The sequence below is a fragment of the Schistocerca nitens genome, chromosome 3 (assembly GCF_023898315.1).
Source record: "Schistocerca nitens isolate TAMUIC-IGC-003100 chromosome 3, iqSchNite1.1, whole genome shotgun sequence".
In the NCBI taxonomy this organism is placed as follows: domain Eukaryota; kingdom Metazoa; phylum Arthropoda; class Insecta; order Orthoptera; family Acrididae; genus Schistocerca; species Schistocerca nitens.
Genome location: NC_064616.1, coordinates 299,192,261 through 299,218,022, shown reverse-complemented (window position 1 = coordinate 299,218,022; position 25,762 = coordinate 299,192,261). Strand labels below are relative to the sequence as shown.

The 25,762-nt window shown below is 41.5% G+C and overlaps 1 protein-coding gene across 1 annotated transcript in view; it reads left to right on the top strand.

Moving 5' to 3' along the window:
- Nucleotides 1-25,762, top strand: part of LOC126249196 (agrin-like) — a 203,680-nt gene that overhangs the window by 122,976 nt on the left and 54,942 nt on the right. The window contains exon 6 of the mRNA XM_049950850.1: nucleotides 5,190-5,324. Within this exon, the coding sequence (XP_049806807.1) occupies nucleotides 5,190-5,324 (135 nt within the window). The remainder of the gene's footprint in view (nucleotides 1-5,189; nucleotides 5,325-25,762) is intronic.

The window sequence follows — 25,762 nt, the reverse complement described above, 5'->3', positions numbered from 1 at the left end:
AGAAAAAGCGTGAAGACAAAATTAGACAGATTAGAACGCACATAAATGCTTACCAGCAATCATCATTCCCACGAAACATCCGTTCCTGGAGCAAACAACTGGAGAAATGATAGTGATGTAGAAAGTGCGCTCTACCACACACCGTAACACCGCTTGTGAGATGTAGATGGAACAATGTGTTATTCGCAGTTTATGAAATGTCTTTGTTGATGTTCGCGTTTTGTAATCAGTGTCATGTTGTGGTTTCATCTGTTTTATTACGAGTCAGCAGTAGTGCCAAAGAAATCCTACGAAATAAAATTTATTTTCACGTATTTAATAGGAAAAATAATATTATTTACTCATTCCGTTAACGGCGTCAGGTGATACTACAGAACCTAATCGCTTCTGGAGAATAACTTATTTTAGTTTGCAGTTCTCATAAGACATAATAACAAAAATTGCTACGACAGCTACTTAAAAGGAGGGTCCCATAAATTATTCCCCGATATTTATATCTGATTTTCAAGTAAAAATCGGTAGCTAATTGGCCTTTAAGTTTCTTATTCAGGTCCCCGTCAAAGTGGTAGCAACCGGGCGCTAGCGCCAATGCCGGCCCTGCCACGTCTGTGTTGCACGAGCTTGTCCTATGGTTACAAGCTGAAGAGAGTTCTCGCGTTAGCAGGCGTCTTCTGCCTGTCACCAGTCTAATGGAGAATTGGCAATATTGCAGCATACATTTGGCAGCAATGTGGCCTTCGAATTACTTCCTGGACTGGTGCTAAGGTTTCCTTCTAAATTCACTCAATAATATCTTATCATTCTCTGTAAATATTCTGAATGATTCCCCCTTAGAGGATGATATAGAATGTATCAAATGAATAGTTTTGATTTCATGAAGCTCGTTTCAACAGAAACTGCAGCTGGTTTCGCTATTTAGAACCCTGTTTAGGTGACGAATCTACGATTGAGGCAACAAGGGGGGAAGGTTTGTTGCAGATGGCTGCTAGTGTAGGGGTAAAGGGTTTGGACATGAAATTTAAAACTGCGCTTGCTGTCGGTTCGAATATGGGTGGCGACAGTACTTTATCCTCCTCTGTAAAATAGACTCTCAGAGGCAGATCAACAATCAGTAAAGTCATCGAATGAAAACCTCTGCGCCATTATATCTCTACCTCTATTCTCTAGTCTGTGGATCTATTGACACAACATTTACAGAATTAAATACATTTTAATCGCTGTTTTTCTGCTTCTTTCAATAATATTGGCTTAAGTGTGGCACTGAATGATTTTTTAACTTTCTCTTGCTACTTAGTAATGATTTGGTGTATTTTGTCTCAAGAAGGCAGAGTATTTGGTACCGTTATCATGAAAAGTTTTAATCAATTTTTATTACTATATTGCATACTGTATGTGGTCGTTTCGGTAGTTTATTAAAAACGACACACAAAAATAAGGGAGATATTAATCAGCAGCAATGTAGTCCCATTTGATTCACAACAGTCTGAGGAAGTCATCTGTAAAGCATACACTTGACATTTAACGGCAGACATTAACATCCCAGCATTTTAATAGTGTTTTACCTCCAGATTTCGCATTTTACATGCATCGTTGCTAAGTGCGAATAAATAAAGAAAAAAAACACGATTTCTTCTCTCAATAAAGGTTTCAGCAATTAATTTAATTTTAATGTGATTAACGAAGAATTGGAGATTTCTGACATTAAATCGAAAAGAATTCCCTAAGGAACTACATAATTACTATATTTGGACAGCCACATGTGTAATAGCAGCATAATGAAGATAATAATAGCAATCATGACAGTAATCATCGAATTATCTGGTAACCTCTCACGCAGTAGTTGTATTTCTCGAACTAAAACATTAGTTGTCATAGGAAAAATTTCATATCGGCATCAAATTGGGGCTATGAAGACTAGAACTGTCCTTATATCACGCAGTCATGGTTTACGATTATACCCGCATTAGAAAATAGCGCGTAATTAACCAGTTAATAGAGAGAGCCGGATTTTTTCACAGCTTCTAGGTTTATCATTGGACACAACAACACAACTAAGTGTGAGTTGCAGTGGTCTGCTGCGTCGGTCGCAGTTTGTTAATTACGGGATGAAAGTTCGATTCTCAATCACAACCTCCAATTTTAACACTCACGAAAAGATCTAATTCATCTATGATAACGCCAAGCCCACAATGTTAGGCCGCACAGTGGTTCGTAATCTGCATTAAACACAATATCCCTCCACTGCCAACAGCTTAGAGCCTGTTTAAATGGCGCCGTAACAGAGGTGGCAACCGCCGAAGGCACAAACTCTGTCGCCAGTAAAGTAGCACTAAAAAGTTTATTTCATTAAATTTAGGATTGGTTATTTCATTCACAGTGTTCATATTTAATTTTAACTTGAGACGTTGCAACTTTTGGTCCTGGACTGGAATTCGAATTCGGATCTCTGGGAATGGAACGTATCTGGGGTGCAATCCTGGTCCTACACAAACATATTCATAATTTCATTTCGAGCCCTAGCATGTGCACACTGACCTACCACCGAAAAATAATTTGCATATTTAATGTCTGTTCATGTATAGTCAACAATAACGATAGGTACCGTAATTTCTAGTGAAACATGCGAGCATCTCACTACTGCGTAGCAAGCAGTTGATAGTTAATGTCTATTTATGGATGGGAAACAGCGACAGTATGTGCCGGGTTCGATTCCCGGGCAAGCAAAACAAATTGTACCCTGATCTCATATTGATACAGCTCGCTGCTGGTAAATATATTCGATTTGTAACATCTGATTTTTCTTAGTTAACAATCCGATAACGTGCTCGGTAAGAAATCCCGTCACAACATTTTAAATCGTAACATTCAAATTTTCAGCACGTGAATACTCCGTTACTTGTGAACGAGAGTATATTAAACGTCTTTCGTAGTTAGTTAACAGGGCGATAATGGTTTTGATGTAGTAGAAATAATTTCATTTCGTTTCAAGTTGAAATGTGGTAACTAATACCGGTGAAACCCTTTATATTTCACGTCGCTTTACGGCTAGTCAGCATTGAAGATCGTTGCCTTGATCAAGTCCCGATCAGGTGCGAAAGTGTATTCAGTTAGTAGTGGCTACGTCTGCTGGGTTTCTGTCCAGATCCAGAACAAAAAAGTTTCGTCATGTCATTTATAGTTCAAACATGTTGGCAAATAATTCTTCATGAATAATTAGTACAGTGACGTTACTGCTTATACTCCATTAATATTGCGGTTTCTATAGAGCGTTTACCGCTGTTTATCGCGTTTTCTTTAACTATTTCCTTTAGCGACCAGTTTATGCAACAACCAGTCGTCATTGAGACATTTAGCAGGTGCGGGAAAACCTTATACAGAGGAGAAATACTTCGAACTGTCACAGTCCTTAAGGATTGCTACATAGTTTATGTGCCATAGTTAGTTGTTTCAGATTGTAATGAGATGTAAACGCTTTTGAAAATCATTGTAACCTGTTGCATGGGGGCTTAATTAAATGAAATGAAAACAATTTTAATTTCTGCTTTAGTAGCTGTCTGTCCGATTACGAAGTCTCGTAAACGGTTGGCCCTGACTATTATTATTACGCAATCTGACTGCTTAGAACAATAACAAGGAATGAAATGGAAATGTTCATTAACACAATTAATTAATTAATTAAGTCCCCAGCAACTATAAAACCTACGAAACCAAAGCACAAGTATAACTGTTCTGTGTGTGGAAGTATGACTCAACGTACGCATCTGGCACGGTTCTTCTTCAATAACACAAGAAATTTTAAATATCATTTATACTGAATTAATTAAAGAAAATAAAAATACCATAATTACTCAAGAAAACCAGAATTACACTCTAATACAAGAACACAAGCCAGATGCTTTGTTGACTGAACCTGTAATGACGCATTATTTAAAACATGGAAATAATGAAAAATAAATCAAGTTTCGTTACCTTCATATATTGACCAAAATCACTCTAATCATTACAATATATCTCCACACCGACTCGCTATTACCACATCTCAACAAGAACTTTTCAGTATCACATCTCAGCAAGCACTCCTTACTAGCACATCTGAACACGAACTGACTACTACGAGTCCTGGACAAGCACTGACTACTACGAGTTCTCAATAATCACTGCCAGTGGAGGCGGCGGAACAATGCTCTCTAGCGATCTCTGGCGCTGTGGCTCAGTGTAGCCACCTTTCACTGTACAAGGGTTAGGGACTAACTCATCTCTAATTACGTGTTTTTCTAGTTTTTGAAGTACCATGTTGTGAAGTTACATAGCACTGATTTCCCTAAAGAACAGTGTTGTCTAGTGGTCTCTCGTGGTATCCATTTTATATAGCCGAACGAGGACCCGCTAGAGAGCTACGTTATGTTGGTTGCATTCAAATCAGGCGGATCACAATTCAGGTCGTTCGGATACTTTTGCGCATGATAGTACATAGGCTACTTAATTCCTGTAACTTAGTGTAATTATTGTCTTTCAACTGAAGTGTAAATTCTGTTCGGCTCATTGGGTACTTCTTTCAATTACCTTCCGTACTATACTGTAGCAATTATTTGCAAGTTTCACCGACCTGTATTGCTTGACAGTGACACATCGTGCGAAAGTTACTTACGTCCTTAAGTTTTGCACGCCACTGTTTTTCAACGCACTTAATCGTTCCTCTGCTATTCATATTCTTATCGCACAACATGTAAAATTTCCCCATATTATTCTATTCAACTCTGAATGCAGAATTTCCAAAGAAACATCATTCTCTCCCTTTTTTGTTCTGTTAGTAGACTGTTTATCTGTAATATTAGTCCAGCAATAAGTCAATCATGATAACCCAAACTTATTGTTTCTTTGTGTTATAAATTGTCGTTTGCTCCTTAATTTAGACAGCTGGAGTGATTCTCCTAGTTGCCTACGAATCTGGGTACCTGATTCTGGGAGTTTCTTTATGAAAGGTACAAAGTTCTTATTTCTACAGCTTGCACCTTCAGAGATAAAGTACAGTGATTATCCATTCAGCTTATCTACGCAATTATGGTGAGTACTCTCTCTGCCTTATTTCAGCATAATGGCGTTGCTCTGTGGCACGTCTAGAAACATTTCGGTCGTAATATGAAAGTATAATTTAAAATTTCTGAAAGATGATTGGTTACGTTTTCCAGGTGCCTATTGTGAGAAGAGAGTGGGCCCGTGCGTTTCGAGTCCATGTGTTGCCGGAACCCAATGTGAAGTAATGCAGGGAGGAGGTTTCACATGCAAGTGTGCTCCGAGCAACAACAGCCATGCCTGCCAGTATTGTAAGTTGTTTTATAAATTATAAACTTTTTCATAGATGCGGTACAGGAACTGATTATTTGGGTAATGAGACTAAACATTAAATTTGCTGCAATCGTGTAGTTAAAAGCATATTTTTGTATACAGCATAGCAGTGATAACGTATTCCTCACACAAGCGTCTGTGAGTAAAGGCTTCCTAAGTATATTAACAGCTACAACAGATAACAACGAAAAGAGTATTCTACCAACGTGGAGTAAGTTTATTCTGATTTTGCTTGGTTCCGATTTGATCAAAGAGGATAATGTTCCACCGACACTATGGCTACTATGTTGACCCGGCATTCCCTATATCCTCTAACCTTCTTTAAACTTTAAAGCATTCTCTCCCTTGGTTCAAGGTTTTCAGCATCGTTCCTTCGTATTTTCGCAATCCAGATTATTAATGTCTGTTGACTTTGCCTCAGACACTTCGCAAACTGTTATTTAGCGCCCATCTTTCGCCTGTTTTGTACTTAATGTTTCAGTTGCAATTTCTTATGCCATTATTTGATCTATTTCGGAAATTACTGTTAAGCATTTGCAAACAAATAAAGTTCTGGTCCACTTACTGTAAAGTCATTCCCTGATTTTGTATTTTTTGGTTAAAAGGTGCAGATCTGCTTCACGTAACCCCATTTTTGTTTAATCTCATTCCACTCTTTGTGTCATATAGGATGCAGGCAATAAAAGAAAATAGCCAAATCAGAAACATATTTTCCTTGTGCGAACAGAAAACCATAACTCTATATCGTTCTGACGCCTTATCTCCCGAAAGATGTAAGTACACGACATTCTGAAAACCTTCTTTCACTATTATTTTCTGTTACTCGTTAATAACATTCACGTTTTAATGCTAATCGTCCTGCTCGTTCTTCTTCTCTTTCATTCATAGCTGCTCCCTGCTCTTCCTGCAGCTTTACTGAAGACTACGTAAATATTTGACTTACATGCAACACTGAACACTGGAAACTTCTTAAATATCTCCTCAGTATTCAATTTGAGTGCCTCCATTTAATAACGTAATGAAGTCTCATAGGCCGAAACTTCAATAGCATGTCTAATGACCTCGATGTCGACGGAATGATAAATCCTTCAAGAGCATAACATTTTTCTGCTCCATTTCTTCACGCTGCGTTTTGCCTTCACCGAAGATTAGTTTTTATTTTTATTTTTATTTTGTTGTTTGCCAGTACCTTAAGGCCTTAGAATTCATACTCCACGATCAGCTAACAAATTACACTGCTGGCCATTAAAATTGCTACACCAAGAACATGACGTGTTACAGACGCGAAATTTAACCGACAGGAAGAAGATGCTGTGATATGCAAATGATTAGGTTTTTAGAACATTCACACAAGGCTGACGCCGGTGGCGTTACCTACAACGTGCTGACATGAGGAAAGTTTCCAACCGATTACTGATACACAAACAGCACTTGACCGGCGTTGCCTGGTGAAACGTTGTTGTGATGCCTCGTGTAAGGAGGAGAAATGCGTACCATCACGTTTCCGACTTTGATAAAGGTCGGATTGTAGCCTATCGCGATTGCGGTTTATCGTATCTTGACATTATTGCTCGCGTTGGTCGAGATCCAATGACTGTTAGCAGAATATGGAATCGTTGGTTTCAGGAGGGTAATACAGAACGCCGTGCTGGATCCCAACGGCCTCGTATCACTAGCAGTCGAGGTGACAGGCATCTTCTCCGCATGGCTGTAACGGATCGTCTCGATCCCTCAGTCAACAGATGGGGACGTTTGCAAGACAGCAACCATCTGCACGAACAGCTCGACGACGTTTGCTGCAACATGGACTATCAGCTCGGAGACCGTGGCTGCGGTTACACTTGACTCTGCATCACAGACAGGAGCACCTGCGATGGTGTACTCAACGACGAACCTGGGTGCACGAATGGCAAAACGTCATTTTTTCGGATGAATCCAGGTTCTGTTTACAGCATCATGATGGTCGCATCCATGTTTGGCGACATCGCTGCGAACGCACATTGGAAGCGTGTATTCGTCATGGCCGTACTGGAGTATCACCCGGCGTGATGGTATGGTGTGCCATTGGTTACACGTCTCGGTCACCTCTTGTTCGCATTGACGGCACTTTGAACAGTGAACGTTACATTTCAGATGTGTTACGACCAGTGGCTCTACCCTTAATTCGATCCCTGCGAAACCCTACATTTCAGCAGGATAATGCACGACCGGATGTTGCAGGTTCTGTACGGGCCTTTCTGGATACAGAAAATGTTCGACTGCTGCCCTGGTCATCACATTCTCCAGGTCGCTCACCAATTGAAAACGTCTGGTCAATGGTGGCCGAACAACTGGCTCGTCACAATACGCCAGTCACTACTCTTGATGAACTGTGGTATCGTGTTGAAGCTGCATGGGCAGCTGTACCTGTACACGCCATCCAAGCTCTGTTTGACTCAATGCCCAGGCGTATCAAGGACGTTATTACGGTCAGAGGTGGTTGTTCTGGGTACTGATTACTCAGGATCTATGCACCCAAGTTGCGTGAAAATGTAATCACATGCCAGTTCTAGTATAATATATTTGTCGAATGAATACTCGTTTATCATCTGCATTTCTTCTTCGTGTAGCAATTTTTATGGCCAGTAGTGTACCTATCTAGAAACCACCTACTACTAATGTCAGTCAGTCTTCCGGAATCTTAATAAAGGTAACAGATGACCTGTGGCTTACCATGGATGGGCAAGAGGCGTCTATCACGTGATTCTTAGAGTTCAGCAAATCCCTTGACACTGTCAACTTCGACATTTTATTTGCCAAATTAAGCAGCCTGAATTTGTCACCGACAGCAGTGCAATTGTTTTGCTCATGCCTGAAACCTCCCCAAAAATGCCTCATTTCCGGCCCCATAAAGTCACAATGGAGGCAGGTAGCATCAGGTGTTCCCCAGGGTTCGGTATTAGGTCCCATACTCTTTTCATTGTATGTCTGTGTTGTATAATCAGTTTGTTGTATTGCAAATATCACAGTTACTCTGATGACCTCGAGTAGTATCTGCGTGCAAACCCAATAATCCTGAAGACAGCTATAGGAAATCTTAGTACCAACCTGAATGCACGGTTAAAATGGGCACCGAATGTAGGGTTAAAGCTGAACCCATCCAAAACCCAAACGGTACTGACTGTTCATTTTGGGCTATTTAGCCCGAAATATCGGGAATCCTTAGCACCGTTAACACTAAATGGGAGAAATGTCAACTTCTGAACCTCAGCAATAAGGTTATCGTTAATAAAAGATGAAAATCGAAATTGTATTGGGCACGTGACTGTAATATGCAGGGAGGCATCAGTATAGCTCCATGCCCTACAAAAATATAAAAAGCTCTTGACGTGGAAAAGGAACTTCTATAAACACTTATACTACCAGTTATTGCTTACAGCGATGTTATCTTGCAAGGTATTTCTCGGAAAAGCTCACAATGCCACGAACTCGTTATGAACCTGTGTTCGTTATATCTGTGATATTCGACTCTTTGATTATATTTCACCAACATATGCACAGCTATCCTGGCTGCGTGCTGTCAAGCGCAAATGTTTCCATACCCCCTTTCTTTTCTATTGTCTTATGAACGAACCCTGCCCTCATATCTCTCCTCGGCCTTAACGCTGTTGTCTGAACAACGTGGTAGAAACAGCTGTTCTTAGAAGAGCAAAATCCTTTCTGTCCCACCCCTTCCTACAGCTACTTCCTTAAAGTCCTCCTCAGCAGCAGGAACTCGTCTCTACAATACCCTCCTGCATTATATTAGTGAACTGAATATCTTCAGCTTTAGAAGATAGTTAACGACACATCTTCTGAAGCAACAATAATGATTACCGTCACCCCAGTGCATCCTTCTTTCGAACTGAATCTTCATTTTCCAGTAACCTTAGCTGGTGCATTCCCCATAAATTACTTTTTCCAGAACTTGCTGTATAAGGAAACATCTGTTTTGTACACCTATAAAATCTTTTTTTATCTAGCACTATCATTACTACTATTTATGTCATTATTATTATTATTATTATTAATTGCGGCGGCAGCAGCAGCAGTGCCAGAAGTACTACCAGTACTAACTGTACTAGTTCACAGTCAGTACTATTTACTCACATTGTCTCTGTAGACACTCACATGATTTAAAAATATTTTTTAGGTAATATGAAATAAAAAATGTACTGTATGTGTGAAATCTTTGGTACGTAGACTTAGAGGGTCTGATGGTACTAATCACATCAGGTTAAATAAACAAATAAATAAATAATCGACGCAATTTTGCTTTAAGTATTTTCAGAGACTACAGATTCTTGAACACAGCAGTTCCGGAATGCTGTAGACCATTCCATATCACTTTAAAATAAATTATTTGCATTCCATTAGATATGAGATCATAGTAGAAATTTCCAGAACATTTTAGCGAGAATCAAGAATATTCCGAATATGTCCTGAACATTTACGAGATTTGTAGAATACACGGAAAGCTACTAATACGTAAGTGTGCATGAAATCCAGAAACAATTTCCGAAGGATGTCAGATAATTTCATCACCTTTGCATCGAAATATATGCCGCAACAGCCTTTAGCAGTTGAAGAGTTTTAGTGATTTCCCATACTGTAAAAGCGTCTTGGCCCAACTTTGGACAGCAATAAAGAAGCGAATTTTCTTGCCACAGACAAGTTTTCAAGTGACTACGCAAAGGAGATCACCGATTCCCGTACAGACGACACGTTTCAATTGAACTTCGATCCCACCTCCAAGGTCTTCTGTCCATTGCAGTCTTAACTGACGCTGTCAACATGAGAATACGAGAGTTCGTCTACAGCGGAGACCGATGTTCAACAATGTGAGCTGAACGGTGTGCTCCGAAACACTTGTGCCTGTACCAGTATTGTACTCCGTCGCCAGATCTACTGCAGAGGGTAGCAAAATATTGCTTTACAAAATAAGCAAGCCTCCGACATCCGCGTTGTCTGATGAGATGAACACGTTCAAAACCTTTTCGTCTCTTCATGTCTTCACCGTTCTTCAATCACTTTGCATAGATGATCACGACAGCACGTTATTAACCGACAATTTCGCTGTATACGAGATGATCACTCCCAAATACTGTGCCATATCAGTTGTTCAAGTCACATATACGAGCGTCTACATTACCACGTCACGTGCCCATTATACCACCAGCTGGCATAAATCTCGCAGTGGGCAGTGGTCGTAGTGTTTTCACTCGTCAGTCCACATATCGCTGTACTCGTATGGGTGTCTCACGTACGAGGTAACCCCCTTTTTATTTCGTCATCGGTTAAACGTGGTTTTCGGCAAATGTTAGAGCGTTGAGGGGCACGTATGTTTTTGTTTGCTTAGTGTTTTTGCACTGGTATCAACTGAGATATTGAAGTAAATACTTTTTTAAATAGAACCGTATATTTTTCATGACCGCAGCTCGTGGTCTGGCAGGAGCGTTCTCGCTTCCGGAGCACGGGATCCCGGGTTCGATTCCCGGCGGGGTCAGGGATTTTCACCTGCCCCGAGATGACTTGGTGTTGTTGTGTCGTCTTCATCATCATTCATCACCATTACGGTCGGAGGAAGGCAACGGTAAACCACCTCCATTAGGACGTTGCCTAGTACGGCGGTGCGAGTCTCTCGCATCGTTCCCTTACGCTCTGTCAAGAAGCATGGGACTTTATTTCCATACTTTTTATAACTGCATTCGATAGCTCTTGAGAAGACAATTACAGTGGAATAGCGTTTGCTAATGTTGACATTGAAACCTATGGTTAAAAAAATCGAGTAATGCCCTAGAATATGATAGCAAGGTGCCCGAAAACGAATTTTGTGGTTCTAACAACGCCAAACAGACGTCTCAGACCAGGCTGCGTAGTTTTATACCATAAGCTAGGCTGCGCTACGTCAATAAGTCTTTATTTCCTCTTGAACCAACTTAAGCCAGAGATGCAGCTTCCCTGCGAATGTTGTACATGGAAATGCGACGTAGGCTAGAATATAGCGTATCACAAAGGGCGTAGGAAAACTGTTTCACATTTGTGTATCCTCACATATTTACGTGAGCTGAAAAAAAGGAATCTACTGTCCATTCTTCAAAAATAGAGATCTTATACGCTGCAGAAAGCAACTACTGTATTAAATATCTAAATGGTAGAAAGACGATTTGACCTATCTTTTCCTGTACGCGGAAACAGTGAACACCATCACATCGACTGTAGTTTTGATTCTGGATGCAACTGGCAGCACCAGGTCCCATCTCCCTTGATGATGGTGTTCAGAAGCAATGGATCCTGGTCACACATGTAAATGAAATCACCAGCAGTTTCCATCAGTTTTGCTTTCTGCTCGTCTGTGAGCTTCTGCAGCAGAAATCGGGAGCAGATCTTCCGCCTACCCAAATTATCGCGGACGATGGTGTACACCGGGTCCTTGCTAATGCCCAATTCCTCCGCAATCAATCTGAGAGTCTGTCGCCGATCTTGTGGCATCATTTGTCGCACTTTCTTGATCTTTTGTGGGTTACTGCTTGTCGATGGCCGACCTAAACGTGCCTCATATTCAGTTGTCTCCTTCCCTTCGCGAAAGCGTTTAAACCATTCATAAACACATTTTCTGCCCCCGGCTTGTCTCCCATACACCTGCACCACCATTCCATGTGTCTCCGTTGCAGTCTTACCCAATTTTCAGCAGAACTTGATGTTTACACGTTGCTCCATTGGACTGTGACACTTCCTCTCCCACTGACTACGTTCATCTGGTCGCAGTCTGTTTACACAGCCAGTCACATGAAGTGCATGCCGTATATCGTTTCTCCTCAAGTCTCTGAAGACCCATGCACATTCACACACACATACGTCAAGTTGCCATTCAGGTATGACATCTTTCACTGTGATCTTTAGACGCACCATGTACATCTATTTTACGCAATTTCTTTCAGCTTGATCGATAAATTACACGACCTGAGAGAGTCTCTCGGAGTCAGATCAGTGTCTAAGCTAACGGTGATGCACGTGTGGATTACAAACGTTACACACACATGAAATAACATTAGAGAAAACAGTCCTTCAATCCATTGACTCACAAGTCGGAAAAACAGAATCATTTCACATTCGACAGCATCATGCTATAATTCAAGAGGACGTTGCTGGTTTGCACACTACGGAAAGCCCCATTTTAAGAAAGGAAAGCTATATCACACCTACGTTTATGAAACGAATCATGAAAGCCCGTCTTGAAATAGAACCCCTATAACATTTTACCATGTCTCTCTCTCTCACACTGTCCCTCTTCTGTTACATCGAAACCGACTACCGTCTGCATGCTTCTTGCTCTATAACTCCCCTCTATCGACGTGCCTGTAAAGTTTCTAATCACACTTCAGATTCACAAATTCTAATTTTGCAAGAAATTTGATCATCACAGACTGTTTCATGCAATCTACTCACATGTCGGAAAAGAAACACAATCATTTCTAAGTTCCACTATGAGCTATACTTCAAGTGGTGTCTACTTTGTAAATAGAGGTCATGAAGTATGACGTAACACAGGACTTGCGCTAATACCTGTTTCTTAAAAACCCTGTCGTGATTATAATAATGAAAACACTCATGCCTCTATGACAATAAATACAGCAGATTTCTGTTACATTTATGAGAAAAATCGGTTACTTTTTGAGAAAACGATCTGCATCCTAACTTTGACCAGTTATACCACCCCTTTATAATAGAACCTCCTATAAAATTTTAACCTGACTCTTTCTTCCAGTACATCGGAAAAACAAACACCGTATGTGTGTTGATGACGAGCATCTCACATATACACGTATTACTCCTTTGGAGCACATGGTCAGTGTTCAAAGTCGCTTGTACAGACCTGCATAAAGCTATATTGACTGTCTTGGTGGACGGCCGTATTCAACTGGCTATCAATCACAAGATAGGATTCCTGTATTGTTCCTCATAAGCAGTTTAATACATTGTTTTTTCAGGTCTAACACATCCATGCAGTGTACAACCTCAGTTTTGTACACCATCATGCGCTTTTTTTTTATTTGTTATGACTTCAAGGTCTGTCTGAGGTGTTAAACTGACATGAACACATTTCGAGTGGTTCTAGTGGCTTTGAGCACTATGGGACTTAACTACTGTGGTCATCAGTCCCCTAGAACTTAGAACTACTTAAACCTAACTAACCTAAGGACAGCACACACATCCATGCCCGAGGCAGGATTCGAACCTGCGACCGTAGCGGTCACGCGGTTCCAGACTGGAGCGCCTAGAAACGCACGGCCACTCCGGCCGGCTACACATTTCGATCCTGTGGCTTTCACTAAAGATGAATTTCGCATGCTGTAGAAAATTCAGCTCCCACGACACACAAGTGGGTAGAAATAAAACTCAAAGGTCATGTTTCTCATTGGCAGAAATGTGGAAGACATATCAACCCACGGAAACTCAGGAGTTTGTGGCACTGCAAAGGGTTTCCAACACCTATCCATAGGTGATGGTCTATACAATTAATCTCGTCTTTTACAGTGACGGGATGGATGTCTAAGAGATCCATTTTGACGAGCATTGTTTCCTCATTTTGCTGTCGTGTACACGATTACTATTCTGGTGTTGACCATCGATGGAATGTGCCGTTCACAAAATGCGCAAAGTGATAGAACTAAAAAAGAGGAGCTGTTATTTTGCTGGTGAAAAAAGGAGGAAAATAAAATTATGTGGAGGGCATTGAACATGTGGAAATAGAACAAGTCTACAGTATTGACGTACATTGGATGCAGCTATGTGTCACTAGGAAATAGAGTGAAGAAAATTCGTCACGAATATTTCTCGAAAGCTGATACATTGAGGTACCACCTACACCCTTCTACACATTAATGCACATGAGGAAGCAGTAACATCTTACAAGAGGGTATGCATTATGATCAGTAGCGAAAGAAGATGTAACAGTCTTATAGATGTTTACAGTAGCGTCACCACAACTCTGGTCCCATTCGACTTGCACAAAAGTTCTGGCCTAATCTTTTAGGTAGTTCTTCTCGTGTGTAGGATAATATAGCACTTTTTTCCTAACGCCACATTTCCCGAGTACACCCCTGTCACACTATTAAAGGTGATACACTTGACATCAGTCCACTCTACTGCAGAAGACTCTAGAGTATGACTTGAGTCTGATAAATGCACTGATTTTTCTCCTTAATACTTAAGGAACATCATTGTTCATGAAAACCAGCCATAATTTGGTAATATACATATTCAAAGGAGCCTCTGTTGGAGTACGTGTTATTATTCTTATGTACGGTACAGGAAAACAAATATGTCGGCCTTGGTGAAGGTGTTTGAGGACGAGATTGCAGCTGTGGTGGAGAAAAAAATTTTCAGACAAACATCCCTTTGGTTGCTGGCAACTGGCTGGACCGCTGACAAGGTTGTGGGGATGTATCATAATTGGAAGGTGTAAACAAAAGCAGCGAAACTAATCTGGTACACAATAAGAGCACATACTTATGGGGAAAAAAATTCAAAATATCAGCAGAAAGCCGGCCGGTGTGGCCGAGCGGTTCTGGGCGCTATAGTCTGGAACCGCGCAACCGCTACGGTCGCAGGTTCGAATCCTGCCTCGGGCATGGATGTCTGTCATGTCCTTAGGTTAGTTAGGTTTAAGTAGTTCTAAGTTCTAGGGGACTGATGACCTCAGATTTTAAGTCCCATAGTGCTCAGAGCCATTCGAACCATCAGCAGAAATCAACTTTATACACATGTCAACTCCCTGTTGCAGAACACTACATAACAGAGTGGAAGTCTGGTGAACGTGTAGAACTGTGCCAGTCTTCGAGTTTCCATTAAGTGCTTCGCTACGTGAGTCTGGAGACAAGATCTCTGATGTGCCATAGCAGTACATGGGCTTGTTTCCCAACTACTGGTTTACTGTCAGCACCACTCATTGAGTCTCACCTAGGTATGAGGAGAGTGGTACTATATTTTTCATGATCTTCCTATCCAAAATGCATGCATGTAGATCATAGGGAAGAGGGAAATTCTTCCTATGGGTATGGCCACAAAATATACAAAACTACTAAAAGAATGACATAAAATCGGTAAAAATCCAGGAAAAGCTGGTGTAATTACGACAAATTAATGGGAAACACGTAACATTCAGGGAAATACGATGAAATATGTAAAATCGCGAAAAAGACTTGCAAAATGACTTGAATTGACTGAGAATACATAAAATTAGAGAAAAACTACTACGAAATTAGGGAATTGAGATGGTTCAGGATACCCAGACACTCAAGACCGAGGAAAATTTGACAGTTATGCGGTGATTGCACTCACTTTTAACCTTCCTCCATCCCCTGTAAACTATGTGGATTCTCGTAACACACACCACAACAAAGGCGACGTAAGTATTTCACAGAGGCGCCAAAACACATATATCCCGATCCATAACGTTGTTATCAAACATGCAGGTGAATATATATTGCCAGATTATGGCTGGTTCTCACAAACAATTCTCCTCCTTACGTATTAAAGAGAGGAATTAACAGATATATGAGACTTACGCCATTTCCTAAAAGGTTCTGTAGGAGAGTGGACTGATGTCACATTTATCACCTTTAACAGTGTGAGGGGGCTGTACTAGAGATGTAGTGTTAGGACAAAATTGCTATATTATCCTACACTTGAGAAGAACTCCCTAACATCAGACCAGGACTTCTTTGTGCAAGAGGAATGCTACCAGAGTTGTGGTGCTGCTACTGTAAACAGCAATATGACTGATACATCTCCTTTCGCTACTGATCTTAATTTTTACTCTCTTGTAACAAGTTATCGTTTCTTCATGTGCATTACCGTGCAGAAGGGTGTAGGTGGTACCTCAATGTATCAGCTATAGAATATATTCATGGCGATTTTTCTTCACTCCATTTCCTAGTGACACGTAGCTGCAGCCATCAAACCGATACTATTACTGCTAATGAGATGCACGATTGATGCAGGACGTGTGACTGAGAGAAAAAAAAAGTTAATTTCCTAAGACACAGAACAGCAGTCAACAGAATTCATTCCAACTGATTTATAAGCAGATCGAGCAGTTGATATATACTGACGATACCATCCTAGGTCACCAGAATAATATAGAAGGAAGTAGTTTCATCATTTTAAAGCTTGTAATCATTGTGATAGGGGTAAGAAACTGCGGGGTGGGTGTATGTCTGATGCTGGACAAATATATCCGGCATTGGAGTATTAAGAGAGTGGGATTCTGCATGACTAACACTTCGGAAACAGTAAGGCATTAACAATGTATGATTTCTTAGGTGCAGAACTGTCCAGCCGTCGGAGTGTGTGTTATGCTCTGCGACCATTTCTCTCATGCTGGTACCTTCCTGGCACTGACTCCAGACAGTAGAATAATGCTTCAGAAGTGATAGCAAGGCTGATTTACGTGAAATGTTTCAAACTCCATATGTCTGAAGCTCCATCAGTATATACCATACATTTCCTCTTAACCGTCTGCTATATCACTGCAACACTCTCTTGTCCACACCACACCGGTCAGAGACACTACCCTATTCGACACACACACATCTGGAGAGATCTTGTGCTTTCGGCTGTGTGCCATTGTTAAGGCTGGTGCTGCAGGGAGGATTGGCCAGGTCAGTGCGGAAGGAATCTGTCATTCTCTGACTTTATCCAACGGATGTGAGAATACTCTGTGACGCCCATCAACATTGGAAAAAATGGCCAGTCGTAATGATAAATTCTGCACTGCGATTTATGCGATGGAAATATGTAGATAACTTAATTGCATCGGTGTAGGACGCTGTCAGGTATACTTGGGTGTATGTGGTCGAATGGACGTACTGCACATTCATGTAGCGGCATTTGCAATCTAATATATCATAGCTGCAAAGTAGTGGAGGGGTGAGTTAATGATGATACATAAACTGGGAAGCACTCTGATGTTTTGTAGGTTGGCACTGATATTACGGAATAGATGGTATACTTTGATGTATATGACCGAATGGATGTACGTCACAGTCATCTACCTGTACCTGCGTCTAGTATATGATACTTCCAAAGTAGTGGAGGGGTGATTTAGCGATGATGCAGAATTTGAGGAGCATTCTGCTGTGTCATTGGCTGATGTGTAAATTATGGACCAACTGGTAAAATTGCTAAAATTCATCATACTATCTACTATGGTGCGTATTACTGTACATCAACCACTTTCAATAGTGTCTTTCCCATCCCGTCTGCCACTGGTACATTGTTGATTACCACGTTATGATTGACTGACACCACTTGGTCGAGATGGAGGCAACCTTGGCCCAACACTGGATATCTGGTAGTTGCCACAATTGAGTAAGGTATTAAATGTAGAGGTCATCAACTTCTGAGAGTTGTTGAAGTCATTACTCCATGCTGCATACTCATCCTACATTGATATGTTGCTATGCCCTCAAAGTGTCTTTTTTCTTCACCAATAATCAGCAGTACCTCTTTTTGTTTCTACTACCTCGCGAGTGTTGTGTACAGCACTTTCCAGCGCTGGTCAACCTGGAACAGTAATCATGGACATGACTGCAAAACAAGGAAACAATGCTCATTGAAACAGAACACCAACACAACCACTATCTCATCACTATAAAGGATAATATTATCTGTAGAGGTCATCACCTTCGGATGGCTGTTGGACACCCTCTACAATGCCACGAACTCTTCAGTTTCCATATGTTGAGATGTCTTCCACATTTTTGTCAATGAGAAACATGGCGTCTGTGTTCTATTCCTAGCAATCTGTGTGTAGTGGGAGCTGCATAGTTTGTAGCATGCAATGTACAGCTTTCTGTGAAAGCCAAATTATCGAGACATGTTAGTGTCGGTTTAGCTCCTACGACAGACCTCGAAGTCATGGTAGAAAAAAAAAGTACATGGCTGTGTACAAAACTGTAGTTGTACACTGCTTGAATGTGTTTATCCGAAAAAACGTTGTATTAAACTGCTTGTGAAAGTAAAGTAAAGGAACTTTACGCACATCTGTGCTAGCGACTTTGAGCATTGGCCACGTGCTCCAATGGAGGGATACATGTATAAGTAATATGCTCAACGTCAACACACTGACAGTATTTTTATGAAGATTGCATCTGTTCTGTCGGACATGTCCGAAAGAACAGATACCATCGGTGACCATGCAGCTCTCTTAGAATGAAATGATAATTAAATCAAGAGCCTAAGCTTTCGATGGGCGTTGATATACATTAACGGGGACAGCTGAAACTGTGAGTCCCGACCGGAACTCGAACCCAGGATCTCCTGCTTACATGGCAGACGCTCTATTCATCTGAGCCACCGAGGGTTCAAATGGCTCTGAGCAGTATGGGACTTAACTTCTGAGGTCTCAGTCCCCTAGAACTTAGAACCTAAGGACATCACACGCGGTTCCAGACTGTAGCGCCTAGAACCGCTCGGACACCCCGGCCGGCTAACAAATCCTCTGGCACTGTAATTGTCCTCTCAAGAGCTGCAAATGCAGTTATGAAAAGCATACCGTTCCCTTTAAAAGAACGTTCTTTCTTGAATATCTACGTCGATACCAGAGCTAGAAGCATTAACCAAACAGAAAAATACTTGCCTTCCGACGCTCTAACATTCGCCGAAAACCACGTTTCAATAAGTGTAACCATTCATGAAATAAAAGGTGTGTTACGTCTTACATGACTCACACTTTATCTTCAGGGTGTTTCAGAAGTTATGGTCAATATTCAAGGATATGACTGGCATAATCATTCGAAACAAAAAAAATGAAGTAAACACGGGGTCTAAAACGCACACCTTAAGAGCTATGAGAAATTCTTGATCTTCGATACTGTGAAATAAAATCTCTTCTACTGCAAGCTCTTTCTTTCCATATATTGGGAAGTGGTAGTATGGACTACGACAAGAAAAAGAAGTCAAGTAAACATGTGCCGTACAAAGCATAACTTAAGAGATATGAGCACTTGTTCATCTTCGCTATTTTGAAACATAACTCTTCTAATGAACAAGGGTATTTTACGGTATGCATTTTCGTGCACATCTTTACTGGACATTTTTTCTTGTTTTGCTCCATACTACCACTTCCAAAAATATGGAAAGCAAAGAACTTGCAGTAGAAGAGATTTATTTCACAGTATCGAAGATCAGGAATTGCTCATAGCAATTCTTAAGGTATGCGTTTTACACCCCATGTTTACTTCACTTTTTTCTTCCGAATGGTCATTCCTGTTATATCCCTGAATGTTGACCACCACTTCTGAAACAGGGTGATTATAAATAAAGTTAAACTTTCAAAACGCTGTAGAAATAACACCATTGGTCTGAATGACGTCAAACTGCAACGGAATATTATCGGAGAAGGGGGAAAACGTATGGCAGAAAAATACTGCGAAATTTGATCAATAGATGGTGCTATATGTGTCAGAATGCGTAAATGAAAACAACTGTCATGCGAACGACCTACTGAAGTTGGTATAAACACGCCGGGTGCACGGCTTTTCTTCCTTTCGCTTCTACGACGTTCGCCATGACTGTCTCAATGCAGGATCGCGCTCTGCTTGTAAGGCTATATTACAAGAATGATGACTGTGCGCATATCGCTCTGCAGATATTCCGGACACTGAAGGATTTTTAAAAAAGGCATGGATATGGAGAAAATGATACGGAAATTAGGAAAGACATGATCTTTTGGTTTGCAATCTGGTAGAGGGAGGACACGAATTGATTCGACCTCAGTGGAAGCAGTGCCCAAAGCAATGGAGGAGGAGACGAGTGGTGGTGTGCAAACGCGTAGTGCACGAAGAATTGCCTGAGCACTGAAGATACCCGAGCGCACGGTGCATAAAATCCTACGAAACATCCTTCTTTGCCATCCATTCAAACCTGTTGACCTGCCAGCAACAGAGACCTTTACTTTAGAATTTCTTGCTCACATGGAAGTGGACAATGATTGGCCATGGAAGATTTTGTGGGCAGACGAAGACAACTATCATCTGACAGGATATGTCAATGCCCAGAACTGTCGAATATGGACCACGGAAGATTCACATGCATGTCAACCAGTGCCACTTCATCCGGAAACGGTCACTGTGTGGTGCGGGATTACAGCATCATTTATAAGTAGGGCCATATTTTTTCTAAGAGACAGGTCCTACCTGTACCGACACTGGTAAGCACTATGTGTGTCTTTTGCGCATTCACGTCATTCCAGCTTTCCAACAGCGTGGATGTGTGGATGGGATCAGTTTTATGGAAGATGGCGCACCGCCGCACATTGAAAATCCAGTTAAGCAACTACTGAAGCGCCTTTTCGAAAATGCTACAATTATCAGCCGCCATTTCCCTACAGCCTGGCCGTCCCGATCACCTGGTTTTAATCCCTGTGGCTTTTGGCTATGGGGCTATCTGAAAGATGCTGTGTTCAATGTTCCGATTGTTAACCTAGCTGCATTGAAAGCACGCATTGCGCGACACATTCTGAACGTGATCCTGGATACACTTCGATCAGTTGTGGAACATGATGTTTCTCGATTTCAACCTGTTGCATAAAATGGTGGAGAGCATATTGAAAATGTTTTGTGCCAGTCATACGGAAATTAATAATCCGATTCGATTGTGATTGATGCTTATTGTGCGGTTTTTGGCCTCAGGACGATTAAAATCCGATGTGAGTGATGCTTTTTATTCGGCTTTTGGCCTCAGGACAATTAAAATCCGATTTTTCCCATCCGATGTGATATGACCTGTACATCCATGCACCCATGCACACTGAGTAGTACAGTTTCTTTAATGTCAATCGTACACCTTAGGCATTGTTATATGATTCACTCGTCATTTGTAGTCGACCTCTATTATGTTATGATAATTGCAGCGTCATCTACTGCTACATTTCATAACTATTTATTTCTCTTCTGCCATAGTTGTCCACCTTCTCCGACAATATTCCTTCGTATTGTGACGTCATTCTGACGAGTGGTGTTATTTTTAGAGTGGTTTCAAAGTTTAATTATAATCACCCTGTATATAATGGTGTCTCGCCTATGGGCCGTCAGATGTTTTAAAAATCATTTCACTCGTAACTGGAAACAAACCGACACTTTCTGTCCGCATGGGTGTCGCATGAAGGACTTGATGAGCAGTTTTTCTTTAGGCTGACTGTAACTACACATTACAAAAACTAAATAGAAAAATCTGCCGAAACACCAGAGAAAATGTGTCTGATAGCTCTTGGGAGAGACATCCTGTACACTTACAAGAAACATTTACGAATTTGAAATGGAAGAGAATTTCTTGAAACCAGACTTCAGCGTGGCGGCATTGTTGACACAGTTGTGCCCCAACAGAATGGATTACCTCCTCACTTTGCTCACATTGGAACGGAGCACCGGTACCTGAACCGAAATGTTGCCAACAGACACACATGCTGAGGTTCACCAAGACTATGATTGATTAGAAACCAACTGTGTTCCGTCTGTAATGAGTATGTGAAGTCAAGAGAGCGCAAAATATTCGTAATGGATCTCCAGGATATAAAAACTCGTAACCTGGACGTAATGTCGGCTGTTTCACTAGATATGCTTCAGAATATATTCAGGTTGCTTTTCAACAATGGAAGCTATGCTTCGAAGAGGACGCAGGCTGTCTCGTAGTGTGCTCCATTCCTAAGAAATAATAGATGCATCTACGTAAAACACATGTTTCTTTATTGACAGTCCATGTATACATCTTCATTGAGCTACGCCATACCCTACATCCATTTCGGAACATAGTTCCCATCGTTGATAAGTTACCTAAATATATTGTGATGCGTATCTTGTAAAATAACCAACGCTGCATCCTTGATCCGAGCTGTTGGAACCTGCAGATCCCTAAGACTGTTTCACGCACTCGTCACTTTAGGTACTCCCAAGTGAAGGAATCCAGCGGATGTCTAATCAGATGAACGCAATGGTCACAGTCTTAATGAACTTCTGCGTGGCTTTCTGTTGTCGAATCTTCGATTTAGGTACTGGTACACCGTTCCTATGTGAGAAAAATGAGTGAGTGCTCCATCCTGTTGGGCACAACAGTGTCAGCAATGCCTCCTTGACGAATTGTGATTCCAGGAACTCCTCCGCCATTTTAAGGTCGTAAATGTTTTCTCTAATTGTCTCGGCTGCAAAAATTAAGGTTCCATAAACTGTAGTCTTAGTGAAACCAAGCCACACATTCACTTTTTTGAGTTTTGCTAAGGGTAGTCCCACATCCCACAATGAGCGCCAATTTATGAAATCATATTAGCACTTGAGTGCGAGTATTGCGTGCCAAATAACGTGGTCGGAAGTGCCAGTCGTAAGAATGTAATCAAACTATCAAAAATAGTTTTATTAAGTGCTAACAGCAGTGGTCCAGATACCTATTACGAAATATTTGACCTCAAAAATTCTTACCTGCAAAATAAGATAATGACGTGTCCCGTTAATAATAGAAACGTTCTTAGGGTTGTTTCCAGGGTTGTAAAGCGTGATTGCTGATGGACAAAATTTTCAAGCGGACGTTGATAGGACTGCTGTGCTGCAGTGCAAGCCATTTACGGGCTGATGGTGTGGCTGCTGGTGCGTGGCTGAATGGGCTGGAGTCGGCCGGAACTTCCCGTATTACGTGTCTGACGTGGAGGCAGTGGGCGGTGCGTATCTTTCGGTTACGGCCAGAGTTGGGTGTCCGGCTTTAGCGACAGTAGCGCTCAGAAGAGAACTCTCATTAAGGCCTTAGTCAAAGTCCGTGCTCTGGCCTCTCCAAGTAAAGTGCCTATTCTCGAGTCTCGCAGTAAAGTGTTTTCTTAGCTGACACGAAGTTAAGTCTGCCACACCAGGCCGGTTCCTTCCTTTCAGAGACCTCTCCCTGAGCTTCACTATGCACCAGACTGGCCAGCACATATTTCTCTTCTGGCCAATCAAATTACTTTATAGCATATTCCTTAACTGTTGCGTATCGACGACAGTTGTCACGCTAGAAGGCCCACACAAAATTGCGAAGAAATTTTTTCCCAGAAGGCATTCCCTCGACAGACGATTTGCGTCTCGCCCGTTAAATGTTGACGTCCAATGTTTTGTAGACGTGTAGACATGTCACCTTAGTCTTCTAAAAGCGCCTTACACCTGAAAACGTCTGATTTAACTCCATCCCTACTCCAAACAGCACAGATGTCGCCCGTTCCCAGCGTCAGGAGGCTGTTGTGTCTGGACAGCAAGTTAAGCGTCTCATTTGACCCATACATTACATTATATTTGCTAATCACACATCCATGTACTACCAGTCTAAAAGGTATTTTGTTTGCTGATCTTTATTAGGACATTTATACTTTCTTACTTTTCCATATTATCTATTTTTGTTGCTTTGCTTCTTTGTGCCTTTCTTAAGTTTGTCTCGAATATAGATTTGGATTTTTTTCAGGTTATTATTAAGTCGTGGACAAAAGTTCACAGGTTCCATAATATCACTCGAAACTCTTCTTAGATTAACTTTGTGATTTTTCAGTTCAGACTTCTAGAGCCTTTGCTGTTTTCGGACACGGAGTTAAACATTTAAGGTGAGAAATGTCCCCCCTGGCTTAAAACAGTAGTACTCTCTACACTAGAGACATTGCTCCGTACCCTCTGACGTTATGTTTCAGTCCTTTTTTATGTAGAAAATTAATTAATGATGTTATCCTTTTTTCTGTAATTGTTTTGCTGTCATAGAGAATGATATGTTAATAAGCAGAAGGAAGACAGTACTCTTGAATTTTACAGATTATTCAACAAATGCTCGTAAATGGAGTATATCTAATGACAGTAATATCCGAACAAATGGTGACTAACACCTAAAACTCCTTGCTCCCATTTGTTCCATATACTTTTAGCACACAGCACATGAAGATTCGTCTTACGTATGATGAATTCCGAACGTATGCAGAATGAATATTACATTGTATTGTTTGTGTGTGTTTTGGGATCTGATGGGCGCCCAATGGCGAGGTTATCGGCAACCTGGCATTCATTAAAAGCAACGAATGTGAATAAGAACTAAAACTGTCGTACACGCATGCACTGGAAAAGACCACACAATGTCTCTATCGCACAGGCACTCTCACACGCACTAAAAACCAATGAGAAGGGAAGACAGCTTATCAAAACAAGAAAGCAGAGGAAAACAAAACACAGAAGAGCAAAAAGAGCAACACAGGGAATTGTGACTGGCTCACCACTTACAAAAGACTTGGGTGAGCCAGCCACCCTGTTGGCACATTAAAAACGTCCCCCCAAAATCTTGTTAAAAACGCGGGACAATTCACAAAACTACAAAACGCGAACCATATTCGTCTGATCAGTACATAAAATAGACTGCAGATCCGCCGGTAAATCCGATACAGTCCGCTGGTCAGCAAATAAAATGCAGTCCAATAAAATTTGCTCCACCGTGATCAGCACGCCACAAGCACCACACATCGGACGGTCCTCTCGCCGGAAAAAACCAAGCGTCATAGGGCTGTGGTCGATGGAAAGACGAATAAGAAGGGCCTTGTCCCGTCAACGTGGCTGGTAGGAACTGCGCCACGGCCGAGTTGTGGGATTGAAGACACGGAGCTTGTTGTCTGTCACTTCCAGCCACTCGTCTTCCAATCGACACTGGACTTTATACCTCAACAGTGAGGTGAGAGCATGCAGGGGGATAACACACAGAAAGAACTGATGGTCATTACATGTGTCCTTGGCTGCTCAATCCACCCTTTCATACCCCGTAATTCCCACGTGTCCTGGTACCCAGCAGAAAGACACCTCCTCCCCCAGTTGCCGTAGTTGGAGGAGTGCATCCTGAATAGTCTGGGTTACTTTATGTGCTGGGTACAAACGTTGGAGAGAGTAAAGGGTGATTAAAGAATCTGAGCAGACAAAAAATCTAACACTGGGATAATGTCTCATCTGCTCCAGTGTCCGCAAGATCGCATATAATTCTGCGCCGAAGATGGTAACTTCGGGAGACAATCTGACCTTGAAGACACGATCCGGGAAAACGACAGAGCAACAAACGGAGTCACCCTGCTTAGACCCATCCCTAAAAACAGCTACATGGTTGTGGTGCTCAGATAAAACGGCAGAAAATACCGCATCAAGAACGGAAGCAGGTGTGCTATCTCTCCTGTTCTGTAACAAATCTAAAATCACTCTGGCCCGCTCCAGTAACCAGGGCGGCAGACGGTTAAATCCCTGGATTTGGGGTTGGACTGGCGCCACACCGAGTGACTCCAGCACACGTAGACGGTTGGAAAAAATGCGCTGCAGATGCTGACGAACAACGGGGTGGTGTGTGGGTGAAGTTGGAGCTGTGAGGA